This window comes from Manacus candei, unplaced genomic scaffold (genome assembly GCF_025592945.1).
Source record: "Manacus candei isolate 608988 ecotype Guabito, Panama unplaced genomic scaffold, ASM2559294v1 h1tg000046l, whole genome shotgun sequence".
NCBI classification, from domain to species: domain Eukaryota; kingdom Metazoa; phylum Chordata; class Aves; order Passeriformes; family Pipridae; genus Manacus; species Manacus candei.
Window position 1 is genome coordinate 8,096,976 of NW_026138094.1, and position 27,744 is coordinate 8,124,719.

The 27,744-nt window shown below is 42.3% G+C and overlaps 2 protein-coding genes across 11 annotated transcripts in view; both read right to left on the bottom strand.

Moving 5' to 3' along the window:
- The window catches only part of CEMIP (cell migration inducing hyaluronidase 1), a 113,057-nt gene that overhangs the window by 41,529 nt on the left and 43,784 nt on the right, over window positions 1–27,744 (bottom strand). For 2 of the 5 annotated variants that reach the window (XM_051796946.1, XM_051796943.1), the window contains exons 2-10: window positions 13,714–13,821; window positions 10,743–10,895; window positions 9,933–10,071; window positions 8,927–9,163; window positions 8,364–8,543; window positions 4,272–4,342; window positions 3,447–3,542; window positions 2,696–2,817; window positions 366–507 (exon numbers count right to left, since the gene is read on the bottom strand). In XM_051796946.1, coding sequence (XP_051652906.1) covers window positions 366–507; window positions 2,696–2,817; window positions 3,447–3,542; window positions 4,272–4,342; window positions 8,364–8,543; window positions 8,927–9,163; window positions 9,933–10,071; window positions 10,743–10,895; window positions 13,714–13,789 — 1,216 coding nt within the window. In that variant the 5' untranslated portion in view covers window positions 13,790–13,821. Of the gene's footprint in view, window positions 1–365; window positions 508–2,695; window positions 2,818–3,446; window positions 3,543–4,271; window positions 4,343–8,363; window positions 8,544–8,926; window positions 9,239–9,932; window positions 10,073–10,742; window positions 10,896–13,713; window positions 13,822–15,897; window positions 17,185–27,744 lie in introns of those variants that run through there. The other 3 variants (XM_051796944.1, XM_051796945.1, XM_051796947.1) reach the window with 3 other exon arrangements.
- Window positions 21,016–27,744, bottom strand: part of LOC127475290 (cell surface hyaluronidase-like) — a 47,169-nt gene continuing 40,440 nt past the window's right edge. For 2 of the 6 annotated variants that reach the window (XM_051796937.1, XM_051796935.1), the window contains exons 18-21: window positions 27,252–27,353; window positions 24,867–25,027; window positions 23,506–23,615; window positions 21,018–21,385 (exon numbers count right to left, since the gene is read on the bottom strand). In XM_051796937.1, coding sequence (XP_051652897.1) covers window positions 21,165–21,385; window positions 23,506–23,615; window positions 24,867–25,027; window positions 27,252–27,353 — 594 coding nt within the window. In that variant the 3' untranslated portion in view covers window positions 21,018–21,164. Of the gene's footprint in view, window positions 21,386–23,505; window positions 23,616–24,866; window positions 25,028–27,251; window positions 27,354–27,744 lie in introns of those variants that run through there. The other 4 variants (XM_051796938.1, XM_051796936.1, XR_007906165.1 and 1 more) reach the window with 4 other exon arrangements.

Consider the following 27,744-nt stretch of genomic DNA (forward strand, 5'->3'; position numbering starts at 1 on the left):
TTAATAACTACAAAATGAAGTATTAATTTCAAAACCTGTTGTCTTCACACATTCTGATTGACTAATACTACCTTATCCCAAAATCCTTTTGCAAAAGACAAGGAATTTACAGAAAGGGACTTGCCAAGTATTTGCCATAACCTTTCTGGGTTTTTGGGACACTGCCCTGCTGCCTCTGTTAGTGCTTGGGAATTTTTCCAGAGATAAATCTTTGGCCATTTTATCTGAGTTCTTGTCGATAGCCCAGACAAAGTTTTAGCTTGGAGAAATTGCTCAAGTTGTTCTGACACCGAACAAGAGCCAGTCATGGGAGAGACAGGATTTCTGCTGTTCTCTGTCCTGGCTTTCAGGCATGGGGCACATACCAGATCTGCCGCACAGGAACCGCACTCTGTAGTTCTGGCAGCCCTCGCCTGTCTGGCCCTTGCCGTGGCACACAAACCGGTAATCGTGGCCGCTCTTGTAGAAAACCTCCGTTGTTAAATCAGCTCCATCAAGCGTCATTGCCTGGAATGAGAATGGAAATATAACACAGGTGTTACTGTGAGCTGAAGGGATTTCACCAAAACATCCATGCCATCAGAAGAGGCTTTTGCTGTGTTTTGGGTCGTGCACAACCGTTGCATAACAAAACACTGTGACTCGGCTCTCCAGCTGGTGCTCGCACACAGCTCCTCTATCCAAAGGCTGCATACATCATTGCTAGGTGCATGCCTTTCTCCTGGGCCTATACTGAGACCATGTGCTTTTCTGGGAGGAGTATTCTGAGCTTCAGTAACATCTGCCTCGGTGCCCTAGATTTTCTCTTTATGTTAGTTTGAGGGCAGATGGAAATGTTGAACACGGATGCTTGCACCCAAATGAACTCATGGTTTCCAGCTGCTGCACTGCACTCCTTTAATTGCTTGTGGCTAAGCTCTGTCTGAACCTTGCAGAAGAAAGGGTCAAGGGTCTTATTTCTTCATTGCATGCATCAGTCTCTCTTAAAAAAAACGCCAAAGCTGCTGCAATACCCATTGCTTTAAAAGGAACAAGGAGAGGTGGCTTTTCCTCACGGACAAGTACCTGCCTGTAGAGCTGCCTTAAGAAAAAAGGCTGTATCATACCAACAAGCATTGAGGTATGTAACCTGTCCTGTGTTCCTGCTGAAGCAACATCACCCCTCAGGGTCATGTTAGATTTCACAGTCTATCTCTACAGCTTGCATTTCTCTCGACCCTTTTACAAAAATGTGGTGCCCTGCTTTGAGCGATCCAAATACCACATGCGTTTTAGAAAGGCACCAGGAGATAAACCACCTTTCAGTGAAGGGTCTGATCCTGAGTCTCTCACTCATGCAGACTTTCCTTAATAATGCACACACCCACTGCTGTGTATGGGATTAGCACCATCAGCTGCAGGAATGTGCCTCTGGTTGTGCAGCACTTCTGTTATTGTCATCATCACATCTTCAATTTTCTTGCATGTAGCAGAGCTGGAGCAGGCCAGCTGCTATAAATCAGTGTAACTTTATGAAAGCAATGAGCAGCACCAGATTACACTACCTGAGGATTTGCCCTAAGATCTGCAGGATAAACTGAAAAATTTCTCACTTTTAATATACATGAGGGAAAAAAAACATAATTCATTTCACAGAAGAGGAAAATAGGGTTTGTTTCTTGAACAGAAGAATATCTTTCTTGTTTCTCTTTTAACATGCAGGCTAGAAGGGGTTGTATCGCAACAAACATCTGACCCCTGTTTTGAACTAAGTTGTCACTTCTAATACATGTATATGGGAGCAGAAATGAATGTGAATTTGCTAAGACCTGGCAGAAAATTATAGGGCAGTTTTTTCCTTTCTGGTCGAGAGAGATTCTTTATAACATCTAGCCCTGGAAACTTTCACTCATACTGTCAGCATTCCCGTTTACTTCAATAGCTGCATTCTTGTGAATAAGGACAACTCCACTAGTTCAGAGCATGCAGGAACCTTAGACTCAGCCTTGCACAGATATGAAGGATTTTATTGTCTTTCTAGGCAATGTTTTGCTGGAGTTGTTTTAGTAGGTAGACATATAAAGTATATGGTGAAAATATTAAAAAAAAAAAAAAACCAAAACCTTGGTTTTTGCTGCTGGGGTTTTTTTTTGTCCTTAAAGAGGCTTTTGCAGTCTCAGAAAAGGTGTATAACTGCTCCTTAGCATTCTGGCCTGATGGCATAATTATAATGTTTAGCTCCAAACAGAATTCAGATTTCTTTCCACAGAGACTCCAAGAAATGGCTGCAAGCTCACCAATATTCTTGACTACCTGCTACAGCTGGTAGTTTTACCATCTCATTACATTTTGTGATTAATTTTTTAGGTAGAGTCCGTTCCAGGTCCATTTAAAAACTTTGAAATTTTCATGTGCTTGCTCCTTTTAATCTTCCAATAGGGAACCACATATTTCATGATAGCATCTGTGCTGTCCATGACCCCATCTGTACTCCTTTTCATGCCAGAATTTACTGAAAGGAGCTCAATTCTATAAACTTTTGTCTCAGAATGATACAAGACTGAATACCAGGTCTCGTTGGTTATGTATTAGAGCGGTAAAGTAATTGGTGTCTTTTATTTAGAAACAAAAATTACTGACAAGCACAATTATTTTGGGTTTCAGTGTCAATGCAAAGAGGACTTGCCCCTCTAAAGTGAGCGGTAAGTCTGCCTACCTGGATGTCAATGGGCTGCCTACAGATTTTATCAGGATGAGCAGCTTTGAAGTCAGACAGCTTCTCCATGTCCTTAGATCTCAATTTATTAGGCTTCTCAAACCACTCTGTCCATTCTACATCTGGAGACAAGTGCAAACAAGAATAGTCATTTGAAAGTCAAGCTTAATGAGTGCAGCAAAAATGCATGAAGCGTAATATGATCTCAGATATCATTCACAGGTTTCTTCACTCATGATCTGATTCCTGCCTCTTCCTGCCAGTGTGTCAGCCACTTTTAATGATGCTCTGAAGTGCAACCAGCCAAAGGAGAGCAGTTATTAAAAGCTACATAATTGGAGGGTGAAGTATGGGCATTATTAATAGATATGGCTTTTGGATCTGTGTCCTCCTTAGCTGCCTTTTCTGATCTTTCCGACCAAGTTGCAACCAGTTACTGTGTGTTGTCTGACACGTGGACATGATGACTATGCAGTCAAAAGAAGTAAGAGGTTGTGTGTGATCTCTTAGATCATAGGAGATGGAATTTCATACCCCGTGCGGTAAAGGAAAAAGGATCCCAGTTATTCAGAGAGTCCTGGAGACAATTGGGGAAAGAATCTCTGAGTGTTCTTTACTTGGGTTTGTGGCGACGTAAATAGCAGCTAGCAAGTCCACTCTTCCCAAATGGAAAAGAACTGCAATAAAAAGGATGATTCACCCTATTTGTCAGCTGTCTACTACTGAGTTAAATAGCTCTCAGACCTCTTACCTTGAACCCACTCACTCGTCGAAGAGACGTTAAAATGTTCTCCGTTCTCAGCTTTGAATAGTTTGAATACTTTGGCCACAGCTGACCCTCTGTGACCTGTTAAAAAAAAACCAAACCTTGGTACAAGCACTGAATGCAATCAATAAAAGTCAGAACTGAAAAGGTAATGGTCTGTGTGCATGTTTGAATATTTTGGCTACATTATCCAAAATTAGCCCTACACAACATCCAGAAAAATTTACTAATCTTGGAATGAGGCTTCAGACACTTTTATAACTGCTTGGATAATCAGGAGGAAAAATCTGCAAAAATCAAGAGAAGATAAACCTCCCAATTATTTGTAATATATTGCTATTTTTATTTGATGTTGTAGCAAGCCATATTGTTAATGTCATGAGAAGACAGATTCAAAAGTGTTCAGCTTGCAAGAAAATGGTTTCACAGGAGGATTTGAAGCTACAAATTCAGGATACACAGATTAAATTTTCAACTGGTGCGAACTGGGTCTGTTCCATAGCTTTGTGTCTAAGGGAGGCAGTGTCTGAGCTCAACAAAGTTACATGGATTTACACTGGTGTAGAATCTCACCTCTTATATCAGGATTTGGATAACCTAAGCTATCCCCCACTCAGCTGTTTCAGCTGCGTTAGTGGAAAGAAGCAATATGTACAGAGAGAATTCAAATAAATATGTCAAACCGTGAATTCCTCAAAACTTCAATGTGATTCAGTGGCAAGTGGAAACACCATCAACCAAAATAATCTCAGCCATAACTCCAGTAAGTTCCAGAGATCATGTCAAGCCAGCATTTTGTGCATTAAATACCTTGATATTCAATGTGGTCTTCAACAGAAGAGGAGGGATTTCCTTTAATGGTAATAAAACTCCATGGGTGCCTGGAAAATGAGAAATGATCGAGTTATGTCAAGTATGAGATGTGTATTTTTCATAGCCCTGTGTTCTTACATTTCTCAGGGGCACCACATTCAAAACAGTCTGATTAGTGTCACAGGCAGCTTAGTTAAAATTAAAAATATCTTAACACTCTATATTTCTTCAGTAAATATATCAAAAGAGAAGGAAGTTTGAAGACAAATCCCCACTTAAAACACTCCTGTAACAAGTGTGTTTCTTTTTTAAATGAGTGATTAAAGAAACTTGTGTGTGACAGACCCATGGGACACAGGCAACTCCCTGGGGAGCCTGAAAATAAATCTTTTGTGTGTGTGTATACACTGAAGAATATGAAAAGAAACCACTTCTGCTTAAATAAATTTAGCTCATGCTGAAACCTTGTATATCACAATGTGTTTGGAATGACCCATGAGAATTTCTAATAGACAGACTGGCTGGCAAAGGACAATAAAAAATACTTAAATAGTCTCTGCATATCTAGTTTCCTTATTTTGAACACTGAACAGAGATGAAGGTTTATGACTCTGAATTGTCTATTCAAATCTGATCCCATGTCAGAAGTTGGTTCATAAGCACCTGATGGTTATTGATTGAATGGGTTCAATAGCTATCACTGGAGAATGACCACATGGATGAGAAAGCAATGGATACAGGGAGTAAATTGCTTCCCAACCTTGGAGATGAACCCAATTAGTAGGGGTCAGGAGGAATTTTTATCTTCAAAATAGGAGTAGTTCAGGCATATCTGCTCTTAATGACTTAGAGAATAAAAAAATATGCTTTTAGGGTGGTAGGGTGGAAGGGAATTTAGCAAAACCTCCCATAGGTTAGATCATTAGATCTATAGTTATAAATATCCAGTCATTTCAGTTGCATCAGGATTTACCCTTGAGTCCTTCAGGTCATCTTATATTGACCATTCGCTGGTATAAGCCAAGTTCCAAACCACCCTGGGACTCCAGGAGAAAACACATGCAGGCATTGACAGAGAGCCACTAAAACACTCACAAATCACCACTGCTGTGAGCTGGGCTTTGCTGGGATTCCCAGCCCCGGGCTTGGGGAGCAGCAGGTTCTGGGTGAGCACTGGCACACCCCGTGCTGTGCCATGGCCCCAGAAATGTGCTGGACGCGGCTGCTCAAGGAGAGGGAGTTCCAGCAGCGTGTCCTCAGCCCCAGCACAGGCCAGGCTCAGTGGAAGCTGCCAGCACAACTGCCTCGGGAGCCTGCCAGCGAGCCAGATGCTCCTGCTGGAAAACTTGCCTGTGCGCCAGTTGCCAAAGGCACTGACAGGCTGTGATCTCCATCCAGGGAGAGAGGGGGATGGGGGCAGGAAGGACACTTTATCGCTCAGCAGTAAAGATAGATATTTTTTGTTGTTGTTGTTTGTTGTTATTATTATTATTAATGTTTTGGTACACCAAATTTGAAACATGACCAAAAAAAAATGATACCGCAAAAACAATCTAAAGAATAAAAGCTATTTAGTTCTGCAACTCAAGGTTTGGCCCCATTTCATGTGTTAAAATACTTGTTTCTCCCAGTTATTTTACCACTAAAAATAGTTTTAAAGTCATTCAACCCTGACATATAAGGACACATGCAATCTGTTTGGGCTATACAAAACGAAGCGACTAACAAGTCCGGAGCCAAACTGGTGATATTTGGGTGGGATTCCAAAGAGAACAACTATGTCATCAAGTGCAAAAAGGCTTTCTCTTCATTTATTACTAAAAGATAAAAAAAAAAAAGGCTCACACTGTAAGAGTAAACACACTTTTTGAAAGGACAACAATAAAGGAGGAATGCAAGATTTTCCTTTCATTCCTAGTGCTCTGGACTCAGCAATCAGGCAATTGAAAAGAGATGCCAGGACCACAGAAACATTTCTGGATAAATCAGCATTGCTCATCAGCTCTGCTACAGCGAGGGGGAGTTGCACAACTTTACCATCTGGTTGAATTTGGAGCAACTGGAGATAGGAATTTTTCCCTATAACCCCCACCAACATCCTACCCAGAAAACAACACAATATACAGTATGGCTCAATAGCCTGACTCAAGTGGCACCTCACAAAATGTGAAACTGAAATTTCCTGAGCCCGGGGCTTACACTGTTATTGTCTGAGTGGTGCCCATGGCCAGCCCCAGCCACTGGCAAGGAGCTGAGAAGGTCTGACAGCCAGGATTCAGTGGGACCAGCCAGCAAACCCCAGTGCCAGGCAGTGAGTGGTGACAGGCAGGTTAGAAAGAAAAATCCATTGGCTCTCCTCAGCCAGAGCCTTCCTCGGTCAGAGAGATTAAAGTCTGTACATGTGTGTGTCATTTTCTCATTCTGAGCATTGTTTTTTATAAGGTACTTCAAAAAATTTCAAAAAGTCAGGTATGTGCATCCTTATTCATAGCTATAGATGCGTCTGAAATGTAAACCAGTACATCTAAATCTTGTTACACTGAAGTGGAAGTTCAATGTGCTCAAGGAGAAAAGGTTGGATACACCTGACAAATCTGCCTGTCTTCCACTGTGCAATCCAACAGCCTTTCTAAGTCTGGTCCCAGCTGCCATCCAGACAATGGTTTTTTTGAGTTGATGAACCTAAACTCTGAGAACACTCCTAAAAATACGACATTTTAAATAACATACCAGATATTTTTCCACACATTTTTCCACACACAATTATGCTGGTGGAAGACAGTGTTGACCAACTAGTACCACATTATTGTACCCACAATGTCTTAATAATTTATAGAATGAAATATTGTGGTATTTCAGATAACAGCATGGCAAGGATTAGCTTTTTGACTGCAAACAATAAAAATGCTGAAAGTCACACTTCCATGGATAAATTTCTATGTCATTTCCATTATAAGCATTGATGGCAAAGTGGTGAGAAACTTGCATTAAAACACCACAGCAGCCCAAAAACATAAAGTACTATTTACTTTTTGTAAACGTATGCAAAACCCATCAAGTTTTTTCTGTTGAACAACTGGGGAAAAAAAGTATAATTTTCAAAAATCATTTTCTGTTTCCCTAATTCCAGTATTTGGAAAAAAACCCAGCAGGCTACTGGGCTTTAATATGGGGTCTGGATATTTGAGAGCAAGAATTGCACTGATGGAGATTGCCTGATTTTGGAGACCATTTCTGCAGCCTTTGTTGATTCTTTGAAATGTGTTGTCTGGTGCACAGGAGTCCATGTAGCATTCGAGACAACCTCTTCATCAACCACCCCAAATTTTACTCCATCTGTGTGTGCCCAGCTGACACATGTCTGTTTCCACAGACTGCTGTATTGAATCACTTCTCCCTACAAGGCAGATTTTGTGTGTCTGTGTGTGTGTGTGTTCTGCAGTCACCCTCTTAGTGCCTCATAAAAAAAAAAGCCTACATAAATTCAGATAAACACAAAAATTATAATGGCTACAGTTGGGTAAATAGCAAGTATTCTCAACAGTGTGTGTGCCAACACAGACACTGTTTTGGCCATAAAAGTATTTACAGTCCACAGCATAAATCCATGCTTGCTAAATTTCTTTGCTGCACAAGTCCCCAAATCTGTATTGGACAAGCTGAAGAATGTGCTGTATGTATGTCTATATGTGTTTAGCCAGGGCTGCACAGCAATTATTCTATCCTCCTTAATGTTCAGCCCATCTAATCCACTGTGTGTGTAAAAATATGCCTCTTAAATCTTTGGGGGATGGCTTGAAAATAAATTGGAATACGCAACTTGTGGGAACAATAATTTGAAAAACATCTATTTTAATGTGAATCATATGCTATTCCTCAATCTGCTAGCAAAAATACCCAGTACAGACACTGAGTGCATCTGAAACTATCTAATTAACTGCTAAAACTTCAGATTGAGAAGTTTCCCTCTTTTTTTTTTTTCTTCCCATGTGAAAGAACTTTGTGCCTTTGAGAGAGTGGAACTATTTGGACATCTCAGGAAAATAATAAAGCCTCTGTGCTGGGAGAACTGGCAGGACTGGCACATACCTAAACCCAAGGTGGAGGAAATGCTTGCTGCCCAGTTTGGTCATTGCTTTCCTGGCCAAGTCATCCAAGTTTCTGGATCCTTCATCGTTCACTGCAACCGAGAGGATCATGCCATTCGCAACTCTGCCCAAATACTGGGCAAGACGGATACTTTCCTCTTTTGCTCTGTAGGTATCAAACCTGAAGTGATAAAAACACCCATAAGCATTTACTTCAGTGACCACTACACCTTTATGTACTGAAAAGCAATTGCTATTAAGAAATTACTCTTTTGTATTGTTTACAGTAATGATATTATCCCAATGCAAAAGCCCTTATCTAACAGGGTACATGAGGGATTTCTGTTAAGCCAAATTGTTTAAACTCTAGTTGACAGACTAGCAAGGCAGTACCACTACTAACTCTCTGTTTTTGGAGATTACTGATCTAGAAAGAATTGAATAGACATGCAATAACACCCATTTGAGCAAGATGCTAAAATGTGTGTTTCTGAGCTTGCTGAGATGCTGGCCCCAACCCATCCCCAAAGATCCTCACATCCAGACAGTCAAAAAGTCACTCACCGATCTGAATGGACAACTGCCCCTGTCTTTGGGTCAATAACATGGACAATGACACCCCGATGGCCCCAGCTCCTTTCAAAGTAATATCCACCTTCTTCCATGCCACCAGGATGAAGAGTCTTGTTTAAGAAAGTCCAGGACAGCTTTTTCTTTCCGTGGATCTCAAGAGTGCCACCTTTACCTACTCCAAGATACTTCTGCCCAAAGTAAGGATCTGGCTGGCTGCCGTCATCGGCTCTGCAGCAGGAAGGGAGCAAAGGTTTGGGTTTGTATCTGACAGTCAAGGAGCCTCTCTCCTTGTGCTGCTATGGCCTGAGGGGAGAAGTGTCGTGATTTGCAGAGCATTTCTTTCAGGTACTCCAAGCAGCTACCCACATTGTACAGAAAATAAATTATTTTAAATAGTACTAGCAACTACTGAAGACCAACAGCAGTCTGGAACACGAGTTATACATGCTATATTCATTTTACCCAGGCCAGAGGAGGCCTGGGGCCCAGACTGAGCGACACATCTGTATTTTTGAAGTCTGGAGGCAGTTAGGACCCTAACCAGGAGCTAGGAGGTCTAGTGGTTGTTAAATATGAATTTGGCATCCTTGAAATTCTAAGAGATCCTGTAGCAATCTGCAAGACATAAAGGTATTATCCTCCAGCTCACCACTCTCATGCAGAAAGAAAGGATGTTTAAGGAGGAGAATTTTCAGACTAAAAGAAATCCACAGGTTTTAAACCTATTCTAGAAAATCATCTTGAGTGGTGGGAAGGTACATGCTGATTCTTTGGCATGACCAAACATCCCAGTGTTCATATCCCAGTAGAAGAGTAAAAAAAACAACCCACACCTGCATCAATTTTTATGGACCATTTAAATTGTCTAAAAAGTTACTGAATTTTCCACAGAGCACCGATATCCAAGAAAATGTAATTTTAAGGAACATTTTTTGTCCCTTGATGTGGAGGAGAGATCCTAGAAAGTTCAAAGATAATATTTAACATGCATACCTACCGCCCATATAAGATGATATCCACATTGCCTTGGTAAGGGCACAGCTCACTGCCAATGTGTAACTCTCCATCATTTTCAATGAGTATATGTCTGGTACGCAGAGTGATAGGCTGCACATCGTCTTTAATGACCAGTTTTCCTAAGTAGAAAAGGTTACAACATTTGCTTTATCACACAGCAGCTCATCAGAGGTTGTGGTATCATTGTGCCAAACCCAGTGCTGGGCTCTCATCTCAATTTTTGAAAAATTCTGCCCGTCCACCCAAAACAGCTCTCAATACAAATCCTGAAGACATTACACATTTTCTATTCAGTGCAGGTCTTGAAGAATGCAATTAAGATTTGCGTGGAGGAGGACTCGTTCAAAACTGAGAAAGAAATTCAGAGTTAAGATGAATAAAAGCTATTAATGGCAGTAACACTATGACTCTCTCCTTGAAGACTTGGAGGCACATATGCATTTGTCTGTCCTGAGGCCCTGAGAATACAACTATTGTAGTATGATGTTATCAGACCAGTGATTTAATAAAAAAATGCTTTTGAATCAAATCACAGAAGTAGAATTGATCATTTTACTGAGCTACTTTTGTAAATTCTCCAGAAAGGACAGAAAATAGGTTGGTTATAACAGCTAAAGAGTCTCAGCATCTCGGCTGCCACCCAGCCTGGGACTGAGGTAAAGCTGTGTTTGCCCAGTAGCCACCCACTTCTCAGCAAGAAGCAGGAAGCTCTCCCAGCGTGGTGCAGAGTGATGCAGGCAGCCACAGTGGAAAGTAGACTTCACCCAGCCTTGCCACCAGCACGTTTTACCTCCACTGGTGATGTGGATAGAGTGGACAGTCGCAGAAGAGGAGAGAAGGAGCTTCCTGCCATTACTGATTTCAACACGGTTTTCTTCATTGTGACCTGGATTCCAGTTTTCTAACTCAGGATCTTTGTCAGGACATGTGACAGCTGCTTCTGCTGGGTAGAGATGGAGAGTGAAGACAATTACCATTTGTTTGGTGTGGGACAGAAAGCTTTGTATCTGGGCATCTTTACAGTATCATTCCCAGTACCCCCCTTTGCTGGTCCTCTGGAACACAGCAATATCTCAGTGCAGCAGAGTACATGTGGGTCACGACCAAAAGAAAACAAACAGCAGCTTAAGCTGTATGGTTTTCTGTTTTCTGGAAGCATGGAAAAATCCCGAAGCAAAGAAGCCTTGCAAAGGATGGGATTTCTAGAAAACTATGAAGAAGGGGTTGTAACTGAGCCCTTCCTGCAGTGACATTCAAATCTGTTCATACCATCCAGACACAAAGCCTTTCACAAGCCCAGGGAAGGTGTTGATGAAAGAATAAAACAACTACTACCTTTAAAAATGCCCCCAAAGCACTTGCTTTATTTTAGGTAAAGATGTTAAAATGTGGTTGCATTCTGTATTTTCACTGGAGATGGAAAATAAAAGAGCTCAAACTAACGTGAAAACACCAAACACCAAGGAATTACCAGTACATCTAGTAAGAGAGAGCAACAGGAATCTCACAAGAGAGTGTGTACATGTTTGTGAGCTTTTCCAGGCAGAAGCAATAAGGATTCATTCAGTTTAGGATCACACATCACCAGTCTCCACACACTAATTTGATGATGAGCTGCCATGACATGTTAGTCTAAACAGCTCATACCAAATCCAAGAGTCTCATGTTGTAAGTATTAACTTAAGGTAAAATATTTCCCTGATACACCTCAGTCTATATGTGAGCCTCATGTCTTACTCTAATCAACAAAAGTGCGATGAGAGTCTCATGTGTGATGCATATTTTCTGAGGGTAGAACCCTTCCTAATCCTAGGAAGCTGAGGTCAGTGGAAGTTTGAACAATGAGCCCTTTGCTTTTAGAAATGGCTGGGAGTTCTCACCAGCTTTCTAACAAAAGCACCATAGAGAAAACGACAGGATTGACAAATCAGTGATGATAGACATGGGATAAACACCTTGACCTCAGCAGGTTATGTCTCTGGCACTTAATATAGTAAAGTTGGGTGGGTTTTGCCCCACAGATACTGATGCATTCACTTATTGGAAAGGACAATGATGTGAATCTGTGCAAGGAAACATTTCCTGGTGCTAGTGTAGTTGACAGCCAGTTGGTTTTATGCTGCCACTCTGAAACTTGAAGGACATCTGTGATTCCACAGAAACAGAAACAAAATCTGTCCATCTGCACTCAGTTTCCTCTCACATTCCTCCACCAGCTTCATGTCTTAAGGAAACAATAGAATTGGACCGGCCACAGCCTTAATGCCTCCAGAGCCCCATTAAATACCATCTATTCAAGGTAAGCAAGGGATGTTTCATGTGGGCTACATATGCCTTGGCTCTCTGCAAACTTTTTCCATATACATTAAGAAATCAAATCAGAGAGGGCCAATAATCTACCAGGTAGCAAGTCAGATACTGATAAACATCCAGGAACTGATTTTGATACCATTTGTGCCAGCTGAAAGATGGAAATGTATCAGTAATGTGGGGCCACTTTTTCTGATTTACAGTAATTAAGAAAAATAAGAAGGTGTTTCTGGGTTCCTACCAGAAGACACACAGAATTAATAAAAGTGAGAAAAGATAAATATTTCAGACAGGAAACAGGGTTTAGATGTTCAAATATAACTATAATACACACTGACAATAAAATTAAAAACAAAAAAAAAGACCTGTTTTTTCTCTGGGAATAAGGATAATAGAAAAATTTGCTTATGATGAGAAGTGATATAAAGCCAAAAGAATCAATTCAAATGTAGAGGTATAATTTATCAGCTAGATGAAGTGGACAGGACAAAAACTTGTTCATTTTTCCATTTACTGATTATGCCAGTATCCAAAGATGGCTTGTGCCCCCAAATTCATTATTTTGAAACAGAGAGGTAGACAGTGAAGCCTAAAGGGAAATCAAGAGGAATTTATGCTGATGTTTGGGATGACAATCAGCAAAAGTCAGTGCAACCCAGAACAAAGGACCCAAATTCCCAATTTCATTAACCAATTTGTACCAGGAGCTGTGCACATCACCCACATCTGCTGCGCCAAGGACACCGTCAGGCTGAGCATCTTCTGCCAGCTGGTCCAGCTACCTTGACAGCTTGATTATTACTCTCATTGTCATTTTTTAAATAAAAGTGCAAATTCTACCCAGCATGAGGAATTAACTGAATGTTTGCTTCTTGACCAAAAGGGCCTGAGCATGACAATGGAAGGTTTCTTCATGCAGCTGTGGTGTTTGGGGCAAGACATATGGTCTCTTTGTTTTAAACAAATACAAACCTCCAAATTAGCTGTATATAGAATATGGAAATCAAGCTCCCCTTTTCCCCTTCCCCTCAACTGCTTTGTAACAGGACTACTTGGAAGAGAAAAAACCCAAGGGACAGGGATGTCCCACCCTCATCTGAGCTAGGGCAACACAGCAAAATATTCAGCTTCACCTCCCTCAGCCACAGCTACTAGGACCTGAGGTTTCTTTTGTTATTTCTTTGCGGCAGTTTGTTGGGTTTGGTTTAAGAATGTGTGGCAGAGTCTGAGGGATTTCTGAGGGTTCTTTCACCTGCTCAGAAATTTCAGTCTTTGCCACTCCAGCTACCCTCAGCTGGGAATGTTGGCCCATCAGAAAACTGCTTTTCTCCTGAGTTTTCTCACTCTGTCTTTGACGCTTATAAAAAGAAGAGCGAAAAGCTGCTCAGTCCAAACCTGTTAAAAATAGCATTATAAACCATGCCCTTTTTCCCCATGGCAAGAAAACTTACCTGTGTTTACTGAAGAGACTACAAACAGAAAATAAATGAACTTTCCAGCCAGATACTGGGAGGTAGGTAGAGCCATTGTTCAGGATTTTTAGTTCTCTGGATGGATACCTGTGGAAAAAAAAAAAATATTAAGGAAATGTCACTTTTTTTTGTTTTGCTTTCCAGCTCATTCACTGCACAAAATAATAAAAAAGGAGGTTATATCCAGCTTTATGCCAGATCACTTCCACTCCCATTCAGCTTGATGGCTGAGAACACCTTTGCACTGCTCAGGGACCAGCCCGAATAGAGAGAGAAGCCATGGGCAGCTCCTAACCCTTTGTTTGGTTTAGGATAAACCCACTCAGGAATCCAAATAGACACTCAGAAAGCAGCCACCAGCTGTAACCAAAAACACCCTAGGAATGTGGTATAAACACATCCAGTGTCAGGACTCTCTAGGGCTGCATATTCACGCGTGCTAAAAAGTAATGAAACACAACAGAGGAGGCGTTTGCAGAGTGACAGATTTTCGCGAAGTAACCTTTCGGCGGCACCTCTCCCCCCCCCCGAACTACCCACACATTTTTAGCAATGGTGTTTTGTGTACCCCTGAGATAAACCGTACTCACACTTCCAACCTGAAGCCTGCAGTTTCTTAGATTTCAGATCTAAGAAAATATTGTCTGTTTGGTGTGCCAGCTCAGAATTTTCTTGCAAAACCAAAAGCTGCTTTTGAAACCAGTCTACCTAATGTTGTTTTTGTTTCTTCCATAGCCAACCCCCAGCAAAAACAAACAAGCAGTGTCATGAAAGTCAAAGTTAGAATTAATGTGATTCTCTCTGGTCTCCGGTGATTGATTCTGCAGCTCTGCCTCAGGCTCATGACAATTTATTGACATGTGTATTCACAGGGAGGCAAGGACACCCACTTCTGTATTCATAAGGCACTGTTTAAAATTCACATGTAGTCCTTGGAGCCTTTAGGTTTTATCATATAAGCCAGTGTCTGAGGAATATCAAAGACATTTATTTGTAGCTGTCATGTCACATCCCACTGATGAAACAGGATAAATGTATGTATCACACCACTTAGTTTGACGCAAAAATAAGCATAGAAAAAAACTCCAGGGTGCCCCAATTTCTTTAGGGCAAAAAACACATGTTATTTTTCATGTCACTTGTTAATATAAGCTAAACAAAAAAAAAAACACATGAGAAAATGACATGGAAGAAGCAAGGATTTTGTTGAGCAGATTTTGCAGTGTATATATGCAAAACACGTCTGTACTTTTCGTAAAGGTGATACAGCTCAAAGTACAATGATGGGTTCAAACCACATGTAATTCAGCGATTGTATTAAAAATAGCATTAGAACCAGATTTTACAGGAAATATTTCAGCAGGGAAATGTTTGTTTGCTTTGGTATAGTGTATTTAACAGCCATGAGCTCTGGAAACAGCATAGACTCAGGACTTGGTACAGTCTATCAGGTGCTGAAATGCTGCTACAGAGCAGTAGAAGAGAGGAATGCACTTAGCAACGCTATAACTTTGAATGATATACATTATCAGAGAGCAATGCTGTCGCCATGGAATTTGTGCCAGAACCAGGCTGCACGTGTCTGACATTTTAACAGCATTAACCATCAACATTTGATAAACCAGAGCCCTTTTAAAGAAACATCATTAGAGGTATGCCCAAAGTACAGCAGTCACCATTAAAATGTCAAGATTTATTGGTGATTATTACACAGCCTGATCTGCAAACCCAGTCACTGGGTTCTGCTTTAACGATAGAGGAAGAACTAAACAAGAGGTAATGCCACAGGATGGTCATTGCAGATAAACAGTGTTTCTTAGAGCGTGGACACGGTTGTATGTTAGTGCTGCATAAAACCAGATTCCTACTGGTAAAGTTTCCATCATAAAATACATTCAGATGATACAAGAGTTCACAGGAATAAAAAGAAGGGACTGATTTTTTGGCAGTAATGGCATGCATTTGCTCTCCTGTTGCTTTGTAGGAAGCAAAGAAATGTAAATGTCTTTGTTCGGGCCCATTTCAAGCTCAAAGGAGCACCTCTGCTCTGTCCAGCTCATGACCTTGTTTCTGACACAAACCTGCAGCAAACTAGTAGGAAACTAGTTCAAGAAATTCCTCAGCCTTTGCTTTCTTTAGAGCCAAGAACTGCATAGCACTTACCATCAGGTTGTGCAAAATGGCTTCTGGTTTTATATCCCCAGCTGCTCACCAGGGACAGCTTCCCTGATTGCATCCATCTTCATCAGCAGAGATCAAAACAAGCAATCAGACACTGGAAAGAAATGTCATTTTTGGAGGCGTCAGCTGTGTGCCAAGGCTCCGATGTTTTCGCAGTGTCTGATCTGCCACAGTCCAAAGAATATCCTGCTTATTTTGTGACTGAGGTAGGGTGTTTGATTCGGCTCGCACCGAGCCCAAGTTCATTGCAATGTTAGTATTAACTGGCACTTGGGTTGGAAAGGCTGAGAGCCAAGAGGACCAAGAGGATCCGACTCCTCTGATTCAGCTCTGACTAACACATGGCCGGAAAAATGCTGCTCGGAGGATAATCTCAGGAATTTTCCTTCAAAACCTCTCAATTAAGCATGTTTCCCAAAACATTAGGCACAAGCAGTGACACGATTTTACTGTTCGGTGTAAGAGGAGGAAGAGATAGTGACTCTCCTCATTACTGTCTGCTGCTGGAGCGGGCTCAGGAGCAGCTGTCTCCTGCCAGCCAGCGCTTCCTTAGCTCAGCGCTCGGAGCCGCGTGGGGATACAGCAACACGCTACATCTCGCTTGAACAGGCGCCGCGTGGCTGACTCCAGCTCTGATGTAACCACCAATGTCAACAAATCTCCCTGCAGATTCGGGCATTCCGAGAGCAGAAGGGCCATACAAGTGTCCGCCTAAGCCTATCATCTCCAGCATTTCTCAAATACCGTCTGGGACTTCTCTCCTGGGTGAGAAAAGCATTTATATCTAGCCATTAAAAGCTGCCTGGCAATGGCAAGTGGGACTCATATCCCTGGATCTGGCAAGGCAGACTCTCTGAAATGATTCCCAGCTGCTGAATCTTTCCAAAAAGTGAACAATAGCAGCAGACAATGCTAAAAGTAGATGCAGGAAACCATTAGTCTTCAGCTGGCTGCTACTGCAGGTGTCAGCAGTGATACTGTACTAGAAAGCACACTGCAGAGAGGAATCCCTATCCACTGCCCTCCCTGCGGTTTCAGGCAAGACACAGCAGACAATCCTGAGAACAAAATGGTGAAGAAATGCTCCAAGGGAGCTGGATTGTCACAGGCATCATGGTGGGGTCACACAGACACCCTGAATCCCAGGGTCAGAGCAGAGCTTTCTGGAACGGTACCACCAGTCATTCAGAAACACACCCCAGGCTCCCACCTTGACTTGCCACCTTGCACAACTCTGGGCCAACCACCCAAGCCTAACAACAAAATTTTTAGAAGTAGCTTCCAATATTGAGTGTTTTGAAGTGCTTTTTAAGACTGCCTTGGCACTCTTTGGAGGATGTACCTTCAGCATCTGCTGGAGATGAGCTCCTTTCAGTATGTCAAGCAGGGAGCATTAACAATCCATAACAAACATGACAAGGACAGGAAAAAAAGCAGCAGCTGCTTAATCTTCCCTGACAAAGATATCAAACAGAAGCAAGAAACTGTGTGGCTCCTGCTGCTGCTGCCCAGCAAGAGAGACCACTGACCTGCTTGGGAGCAAAGCAGGGATCCAGTGCCATACCCAAAGAACTGGAAAAGCTCACAGGAGAGAAAGGTGCCTTCTAGCCTGATGAGGAGTGAACTCTCAGCAGACACTTATTTGCACAGCTACTTGAGATGCCCTGTGAGTAAAATCTGTGTGCCCCCAGGATCACCTGTGCAAGGTGAAATGCTCTGGGAGACCCTGATGGGTCAGTGCCAGGGCCGCGGTGCACCCTCGTGCTCCGGGTGGCCAAACCCGGACCCTCTCCCAGCCATTGCTGATGCTGAGGGTGCAGTGATTTGATAGTTAGGTCTGAAGCCTTGCTGCTTGTTTCCTCATGCATATGCAAGGATGCCAACATCGATTTGGAAGCTCATCCTGAGAGAGGGAGGAGCTGTTTAATTAGCACCTCTGCTCCCTTTTTGCTGACATTGCATGGTCCCCTTGCCCTGCTCATGGAATTTTGCATTTTAGCCCCAGCTAGGAAGGTGCACATTTGCCTTTCTGACCCGAGGACATGCCAGCACTAGCTACAGTGACATTCCTGTGCAGGGGGAGCTTTTGCACACCCAGCCAGAGGCACAGCTAAAATCTTCAGAAAATAAACACACACATTTCTGGGGGTTACTAATGAAAATGCTTTTCAGTCCCAACCTGTGGCATCAGTGTAGCTGCCTCTGCTCCACATCTTGCTCTTATGCTTGCCACCCACACATCTGCTGCTTGTTTTTACTAGCAAGAAGAGGAGGATTAAACTCAGGAACAGACTTTAATTCTCAATGAATCAATACTGGAGTCAAAAGCAGCACTCTGACTGTTTTTCCAGTGAACCTTGGTTTCTTACAAATTTATCTAATATCTTTCCAAGAAGAAAGAAGGTTCTGCTTATATATTCTCTTTATAAATATCACTGTAAATTCCTTGATTCCAGATGCCCATAAAAATAGATTCTGAATGAGAAGCAGGAGATAGAGAAAATTTTTACAATTAACATATTAAAGAAAGCTAAGGTGTTTGCTAATTTGTTGCAGTATTGGCACACTATTTTGAGACAGAAATAAAAGGGGGGGGGAAGTTATTTTAAAGCTATGCTTTTATTTAGAATTACCCCCCCCCTTTTTTTTTCTTTTTTACAGAGGCTTACAGACCTTGAAAAGGAAATTTTGGCTTCACTAAAACAAAATCGTTTGCAATTCACATCACTCCACCCATCTGAGGCTGACTGACTCCCAGTTTCTCAAGCTTTCAAAGTGCTCAGAATTTCAGCATTTCACTGAATTAAACCCTCATCCACTGCATGAAGTTTTCAAAGCAGCAAAGTGTTGGGAAGCTGAGCCCTGTTTGCTGAGGTTCAGGGTGCACTGACTCTGCTATGCCTGCTGACAGACAGTGTATAGCCAAGCCTGTGCTTCCAGGGAGTGCCAGACCTAGTGTGTTCCCACTGCAGAAATACTCTGGGGATAGATAACCACAACAGCTGTATACCCTAAATGCCTTAGATGTGTTGAACATGCCTGGATCAGCTGCAAGTCCACGAGGACAGGCACAGTCTGTGTGGACTCCAGCACGCGAGTGGGGATCCTCCCGCTCAGGGAATCTGCAGGAGGAATACGGCAGCTTCCCACAAACACAATGCCCGTGCAACACTTACCCTGCAGCTTCACACACACAGGCTCCTGGTGCATGCCAAGTTAGCAGCAGCCTTTGAAAACATCGTCTTGAATGTCATGGCCCAAGGGTCCCTGGAGGAATTGTACCCTCTGCAGAGTGTCCCTGGTTTCAAGGCTTTTTTCCCTCCCAGGTAAGAAAAGTGTGTGCAGTGGCTGAAGAGGATCACAGCATCCTGAATCCTCTTCAAACTGCTGCTTTTAACTACCCAAATAACTGCATCAGGATGTAAATATTTTTCTTTTTGCTTTTGTGGTACTTCACTGTTTGCATCTGGCTCACCACGACTCCACGCCTTCCTCTCCAGGACATTTGCCATTTGCTCTCCTTCTGCAGCGGGAGGAGGAATAGAAATTTTTCAGAGGTTTAGGCACATTCCTCTCCTTCCTTCACCAGGCTCTTCCTTTGCCAATTGTTTAGTCTCAGCCTGGGGTTAGAACTCTGCAAAGTTTTATTGGGATCCAGGGTCTGGACATGTCACAGATTATCAAATAAATCTCCAAGAAGCTAAATGCTTGCTCTGTAAGTACTTGTTCCAATGCTGGGCTTATGCTCACGAGCCAAAAACATCTTGCTTTTCTTCCCCTGTACAGCCTCAGAAATCATAACAATTAGGTACCAATAGGAGCTCAAAAGGACTTCAGGGAGCTCCTTAGAGGGTCAGTTCCAGATGCTCAGGCTGTTTTACCAATCCTCATCCCCGTGATGTCCTGTGTATCATACTTTATCTTACCTTTACTGAGTAGTATCAATGATTTCTTCACACTTTCTAGCAAGCCATGACCTCTCCCCTGGCCAAACCCGAGTTGCACCTCTCTTACCTGGTGTAGGGATGGAGCCACGATCTCCTTCTCTGCCCATAAACCTTTCAGATGTCCTCTCACCCCACATCCAAGGACCACGGGTGGTTTGTGTCTGCTGGAGTCAAGCATCCCAGCCAAGGCAGTCAGTCCCCACTCAGAGCACAATATCAGCTGGCCAGTGTGTGGATGCCAAAGCAACCAACTCACCAGGGAGCAAAAGTCTGGCCAACAAAACACTAACCTTTCCCTGTAGCAACTTGTTTGGCCGTTTCTGAGGATTCCAAAGAAACAACGGGACATTAATTACAAAGCTGTTACACCTACCTGTTTGAGTAAGTCTTGAGAAGAAGACAGGGATAGTCTGAAATCACCTGCCCCTTCACTGCTGTCACCAAGTAACGTCATGTTTAAACCAAAGTGAGTCTGTCACCATTTTGGGGTAACTGTGTGCTTAACTGTAGTCCGTGAGATCATCAGTTGTTTCTCACTTTGCATACAAAGCTCTGGTTTTGTCTTGACTTCAACCAGCAGCACATAAAAAAGCAAAGAGAATTAGCCACTACTGCTGGTGGTGTTTCAGTCCTGAATGGGAGCAGAAAGTCAATATGAGCATTGCCTGAAAGGAACGCAAGACTTTATCCTAAGCAGCACGTATTTCATAGGTCTCTAATTAAATGTTTACATCAGTTGGACAATCATTTCACTAGTCATTAGCTTCAGACAGAAACACGTTTATAACTCCTTGTTGCACCCTATGCATTCAGTTCAGTTAGAAGACACTGTTGTAAGATCACTGTACACTGACCAAGCAGATATTGAGTTCACATAAGGTGCCATGGCAGATGGACACTTTGGTTTTTTTAAAAGCAGACATTAATGGAGTGAAAACAGGACTGAAGGGAGAAATTCCCTACTTCTGCTGAAGTTCATCTGTTTCCCTGGATATTGCTAAAATTTCCACACCAAATTCCATTTCCAGTCCCAGTGTTACCAGAAAGCAGGCTCTTGCCTTTAAAACTCACCTTTTGATACCAAATCACATATACAGAAACACTTCTTCCCCCACAGGCTGCTCCTGTTCTGCCCTGAGATGCACTGATTTTAAAATAAAGCTCTACCACAGAGGATGAGAATATATTTATTAGTTATAAAATATACAGGTGAACACCATTGGTTTGGTACAACTTTGTAAGGACAGGAGCAGGTTTTGGTGAGGGTGGTGGGCTCTGCCTGGCTGGTGCTCCCCAGCAGTGCTAACCCCGGGGTGCCACAGCCTTTGCAGGGATGTGTTCTGAGGGAATCTGAGAAAAAGCAAACCTTAGTGACTTATCAGCATTAGCTGGACATTGATATTCTTTCAGCTTCAAAGGAATGTAATGCTGTAGAGAAGCAGCTTTCTGATAACCAGCATGATTAAGGACTTTAATCCAGGAGGGTTTGGCTTGTCCTTTATAACCAAGCATGGCAAAACTCCCTGAAAAACAGACACAGAGAGAGTGACCTTCTGGGTGTGTCAGTTCATTTAGCAGCAGCACAGCATGGACTCCCTCCACACATCATGGAAAGGTTTTAGTCCTTCTTTTTTTTCCTTGGATTAATACAACGGAACATTTAGGAGAGAGAAAGGGTGATGAAAGCGGAAATGAGCCTCGCTGAAGCCGTTACCTCGCTGCATCACAAATCTGCAGATATTTCAACAGGCTAAGCTGGGCACCCAGATGTCAGTTATCAGGAATATTGTTTTACTGTTTATTTTTAAGTAACACTGTTACTTTTTTTCATATTTGACTACCTGAAAATGGTTAGACACTTTGAATCCTTCTTTTATTAGTTTACATCATTTCTTCCTGTTACGCCTAAACTATCCCCCATGTCGACTCTGCTCTGGTCCTCTGCTGTCCCAAAGTACAAAGGCATTATGTATTCTTCCATTTTAATAATAATGTCTTGTGTTTATATTATGCTTTTCCTTGCAAAGACTCCCAAGGCTATTTGCAGCTGGTTGGATCAAGACTATTCCCGTAAACACTTCTAATTTAAATAAGGTTTTGCAAAACCAGGAAACAAGACCCTAAATCCTGATCCCGCTGGGGTCAAGAGGGGTTTTTTGCATTATCCCTGGCAGAAGCAATGTGCACTTGGGAGAAATGCTCCAGCCTGCCCTGAAACGCAGCCCACCCCCCCAGTGAGGAGCAGTCCTGGAGCTGTGAAGTCAAATAGTGCACATACCTGAACCAGCAGGAGGAAGCTCATGGAGCAGAACATAATTACCCAGACTGGAAATCAGGGCAGACACATGGGTGAACACCCTTGCCCTTAGGAAAAGCAAAACAGGGGTGGCTTGTGAACAGCCAGCAGCAGCTTAGTCCCACTGCCAGCATCCCACCGAGGTGGCAGGGCAAGAACGTGGCCACCAACCAGCATGTCCCTGGGAGGGTGCTGGCCCTGCCTGCTGCTTTTTGTGCCCCAGGAGCAGTCAGGACTGGAGGCTGAACCAAGCTCCCAAAACGGCCAAGTGAGTGGCACAGGTGGTTCAAGGGGCCAAGTTTGGCAAAATGAAGAAAAAAAGATCCCTTTTTAATAAAAAAATTCTTTTCGAAAGTATTCAGGGCTTTGATGAAAGAATGAAACAATGAAGTTTCAGGACAGGACCAAAAAAAACCCTCAAACTTTTGCTTTTCAAAGGATGAAACAAGAAACAGCTTCTTTGGAATCAAAACAGGCACCGAAGTGAAATCACTGCCTTTCTTGTAAAGACTGTGCTGTCCTCCCCTGGAACAGTCAAGCTTTGAAGTTTTGACCAGAAATTGATAGAAATTTCAGTAAAGCAATAGGGAAAAACATCCTCAAACTCCAGAGAAAAAAAAAAGAAGCTGGAATTACAGCTAATTTTCCATCTGATCTCTGTGTGAAGTCCTGAAACCTGAATCAAGCTGGATGGCTGTTTTCTTGTTCCCTTATCACTCACATTATTCGTCCAAACCTGGACTCAATAGCCCCCGCTTTTCCAGGAGGAAAGCCAGCATGAATTTCCTGGACCAATGCTAATGGATTTCTTGCAGCAATCCAAGGTAAAATTGTAATAAGGACTTTCCCAAACTGTTGATTTCACCTTCCTTCTATCCAAAAAATAAATAGCTCCTATTTCACTGCAAGCTGTTTTCTTTTTCATCAACTTTTCAGGTTATGATTTTTTTTTCCTCACAAAGCTGTAGAATTTTAGAGATGGAGTTTTTATCAAAAGATTCTCTTTTTTTTGTTTGTTTGTTGGTTGGTTGGTTTTTTTTGTTAGGAAAACAAAAATCCTCTCTTTAGGATGAAAAATTTGCAGCATGCAACTTCTGATGGGTGAAGTAGGGTGAAATCCCTGAAATAACTATCCTACTTCTCACTATCCCTAAGCCAAGAGGTTTTTACTAGGTTACACTGGCATATTGTGGCAGGAAATATACTGATAAGCACTATGTAGATGTATATACATTTTTGATTGGGAAACACCAGAATTACTGGTGTGTTTCCCAACCCAATTAAGAGCAAAACAAACGTGAAAAGCAATAAAATGCAGAAGAAACATAATGGAATAAATATATTTACCTCCCTTATGGAAGACAATAGGCTTTGATGAACCTAACCTGGTAAAAACAGACATTTCAGAGCTGCCCACCACGTCTGTGATACTTCTAGAGCACACAAGAACAAGTGATCTGAAAAGAAAGACAGTAATTACTGCATGATTGCAAAATACTGCTTCATTACGAATCTTCAAGACCTTTAAGCTCCAATTCAGAAAAGTACGTAAGAACATGTACTTTAGGAACATGTTTAAATCCCTTTCAATCACATGTAAGCTTTTACAAGTTTAAGCCTCCATTTAAATGTTCCTAAATTAAACCTGTTCTTCACGTGGAATCAAAACAAGAACAAATGACTCTGAGTGTGTCCATCCCTTATGGGAGAGGGATACTCAGTTGCTGTGAGACTCAAACTATCTACATCCTAGCTCTGATTTTCAGTCAGGCTTCAGCCTGCTTTGGTCCTCAGAGATGTGCTTTCAGCCCCCGGTGAGTTGTACCTGCAGTGAATTACAGGCACAACTGGTTGCATTTAGCTGAATGCCTAGGCTTGCAAAATACTCATCCTACCAGAAAAACAAACCAAATGTACAGACATCACATGGATATATGTCCCTTCATGCACATCTGATACATATACATACTCATGTGCATAAATACAGATGTAACAACTCAGTGGTGTTTAAATTGTTGGTCATAAACTGCTCAGAAATGTCTTGGACTGAAAGTCTGTTTTCTGGTTATTTGACCTGCTTCTACCAGCAGCCAAGAATTTATCTACCAATCTCTGTTGTTCCGTGTTTATGTGGCAACACATAAAACCAAAAGGAATGTGGGACAGACACAAACAGAGGGGATCCAGACCATTGCCAGACACACACAAGGTAGGAGAGCCAGCAGGCAGGCAGGTCTAGTCATTGGCTTACCCAAGAAAAGTCCCACTGGAAAATCTGGCACACCTATGATTTTCATCTGCCACAAGAGGCAAAAACAATCAGTAAGAGTAAATAGAAATCAACTTGTTTCCGAAATGGAAAACTGAATCATTGGCTGCCAGGAAATGGCTGGGCACTGGGATGGGTGTGCAGGATTGCAAGTGTCATTGCAAGGGCCTTATCTACTCCATAATAGAAAATGAATGGATTATTTAGAAGAAATTGCCAGTTTTCCAGAAAACCTGTTCCTGACTGCTCTAATCTGTACAATCCTGGGAGAGAGATGCTGCTTCTCTTATTGTCTGGCTGATATTTGGAATTTGTACATGTTTAATCTGTGCCAGATTTCTTCAGAGCAGAGATTTGGTTATGAAAGTAGGTCGTTTTCCTTTCTTTATCTGTCAGCCACAGGTTGCTACATGAAATGGGCTCTCAGCAGTTTACTTACCTCTCTTTTATGGATGTTTGAACATAATCAGCTATTGCATGGGCAGCGTTTTCACTGGCAACTGTGTCAAAATGCCACCTACTCACAACTGCTCCTGAACATGCATCCAGCACCAGGAAGAATATCCCACTGCTATTGAAGAGGAACACTGTGCCATTTACCTGTAATAAAAAAACAGAGGTAGTTTTATGGAGGCAGGTTGGGGAGCCTCAGATTATGATCCTGCTCCTCCATAAGGGAATTGTAAGCAAGGAAAATATCTACATTTTAAAAATACATATAATTTTAAATGTATCATTAGTACAGATGAAGTGAGATAGTTGGTCAGTGGTAGGAGGAAGAAAAACCCTTAGTTCTAAAATGGGTACAAAAACATGAGAAATGAGGTCATCAGCATCTTCTGTGGATTAGGAAGATACATTTGGGAAGCCAAGAATCCTGAGAGTAAATGCTTAGTTCAGCCTTAATACAACTTCCTTTCATGTGGGGGAAATTACTGTCACTTGGCAAAGTGGATTTGACCACGGAGCAAGGGAGAGGTGCTGAGACAGCAGATGGGGGAATAGAAGTAACACATGCACTTTATTGTTTTCTCTGAAAATTTAAATATCAAAACCAAACTATTCCTTCTTGGTAGGGCTGTATCAATGCCTCAAAGAAGTTGTAGCAGAAATGGCTCCTACTCTTCTTCTTTCCTACAGCAAGAGCTCCTTCCCCATGTTACACTTCCCAAGATGTGCCACAGTATTTACTTTTAGAAAGCCAAAAACTCTCTGAGGTGCCTGGCACTGGTGCATCCCCCCACATCCTGAGGGACAGCTAATCCTGAGAGAACTCAACCTCCACCAAGGAGAGCAACAGTGTACCAAGGTCAGGTTGAACCCAGGATACACAAGGCTGCAATCCACACAGAATTCCAAAGCCCACAGGTATCAGGGAGCTCAGATGAATCCCATCAATCTGAGACATGAATGTCTTCAGGGAATATAGGGCCAGACTGAATGAGGGAGCCAAGTGTCAAAAAGTGGCTTCTGCAAGATGTCAGGAGATGTTGAATGCAATAGGGGGTCAAGGGTAAGGGAAACATGAATCTCCAGGCCATGGGTGGCCAGAGGGGAGCGAAGAGGAGCAAAGACAGACTAAATCTTTTGCCTGTCCTGGCTGTCTCACGCTCCTAAGCGTGGGAAGTGTGACAAAGTCTGGGTGCACACGCAGCAGAGAGCAACCACCACTGCAAACAGACCCAAGTGTGAGCCTCTGCCAAAGAAACAGTCCTGATGTGTGTCCTGTCCCACATCCACATGCTACAGACCCCCAGAGGAGGCAGCACATGGACCCCCATGGCCCTACAGGACTGGGGTGGGGCACACCACATCTGGCTAACTCAGCCCATGGGGAAGCTTGGATCAGAAATTTAAAACAATTCTGACCTTTGCACTTCATTCAGCTAAACAAAAACAAAGCATGTACTTCTTTATTTCCAAATTCTCTGAAACCTTTTAAGATTTAGGGTGAGAATCATCCTTTAGACAGTAATCTTTATGACTTGCCTAGCCCAGCCTTTACTGCAGCTAGGAGTACACGTGTTAGAAATAAAACTTCCTTAGGAAAACAGCACTTTGCATTAAAGTCTAAGAAAAGGCAAAGAAGCTTTGAGGATACTACACCTGTCCCACGAGTGCTGCACACACAGAGGTGTCTGTGCTTCACCATGGGTGAGGATGCTGCCTCCAGTAACACCTGCTTGCTAATGGTTTTGAATAAATTTTGATGGTGCAGCCAGTGCACTAGCAAGAAACCTTGGCTGCTCAGACTTCTAAAGGATGCTGTACCAGCTTTGCTTGGCATTTGTTAGCATTAATTATAATTCAGTAGCACACAGTTATGTAAGCCTGGACAGTGTTCTTGCAAGAATGATTCCAATCACCCTTCACTGTCTAGACAGACATATAAGGCACATGCAGGGACAACCTGAGAGCTCCAAACTGCTTCAGTAGTGAAATATAGTTATTTTTATCTTTTAGTGCAATGCCAGCAGAAAAAATCAGGAAAACAAACTTGTTTTTTCCCCCACATCCTTTGTAAACAATGACTTCTGGTTTTTCCTCCCCTTCCTCTACATTAGAATGGTGGTGTTAATTCTTCTTCTGAGGTGATAAAAGGCCTTTTTTTCCCCATAAAAGCTCAAATCCTCATCTGAATAGAATAGGAACTCCCAGTGACTTTAATGGAGTTAATTGTAAGGGAGAACAATGCACTTGCCTCTTCCAGGGGAACTTCCCATTTCCTTCTGCCAAAGCTCAGCAAGATTCTGCAGTAGCTTTCCTTGGAGATAAAGTTTTCTCTGTTTAACCACTACTTCAAATGCAGTAAAACACGACATACCTTAATGAACGCAGATGTCAAGTGGTTCTGTGTGTCCACCCTGCTGAGAGATTGGATCTGGATCCTTATATACTCGACTGAGGGTGTGCTGGTGATGGCAACCTGCAATTACACCAGAGATAGAACCTTAAAAGTTGGCTTGCTAACTGGTTTTCATCAGCAGAATGACAGCAGGTATCCATGCTTGTATATACATGATTGCAAAACTTAGAGTCCTTTGTTCAAATTGTGATCCTGATTCACAATTAAGTGCTCATTATTAAGACAGCATTTGTCAAAGGATCGTGGGAAGGCTGGTTGGAAGAGACCTCTGATGGTGACTCTGCCACTAAGTAAGTTTAAAAGTTGAGTATGGATTTCATATATTTTGCTTGAATATAAACTCAAGTGCAGGTCTGTAGGAGTCTGAAACAGTTCTACAGGATTTGGAGTGGGATGAATCTACACTAAACAAAGAGAAAAGCTGGATCTAATTTTTCAGTTATTCCCAGTT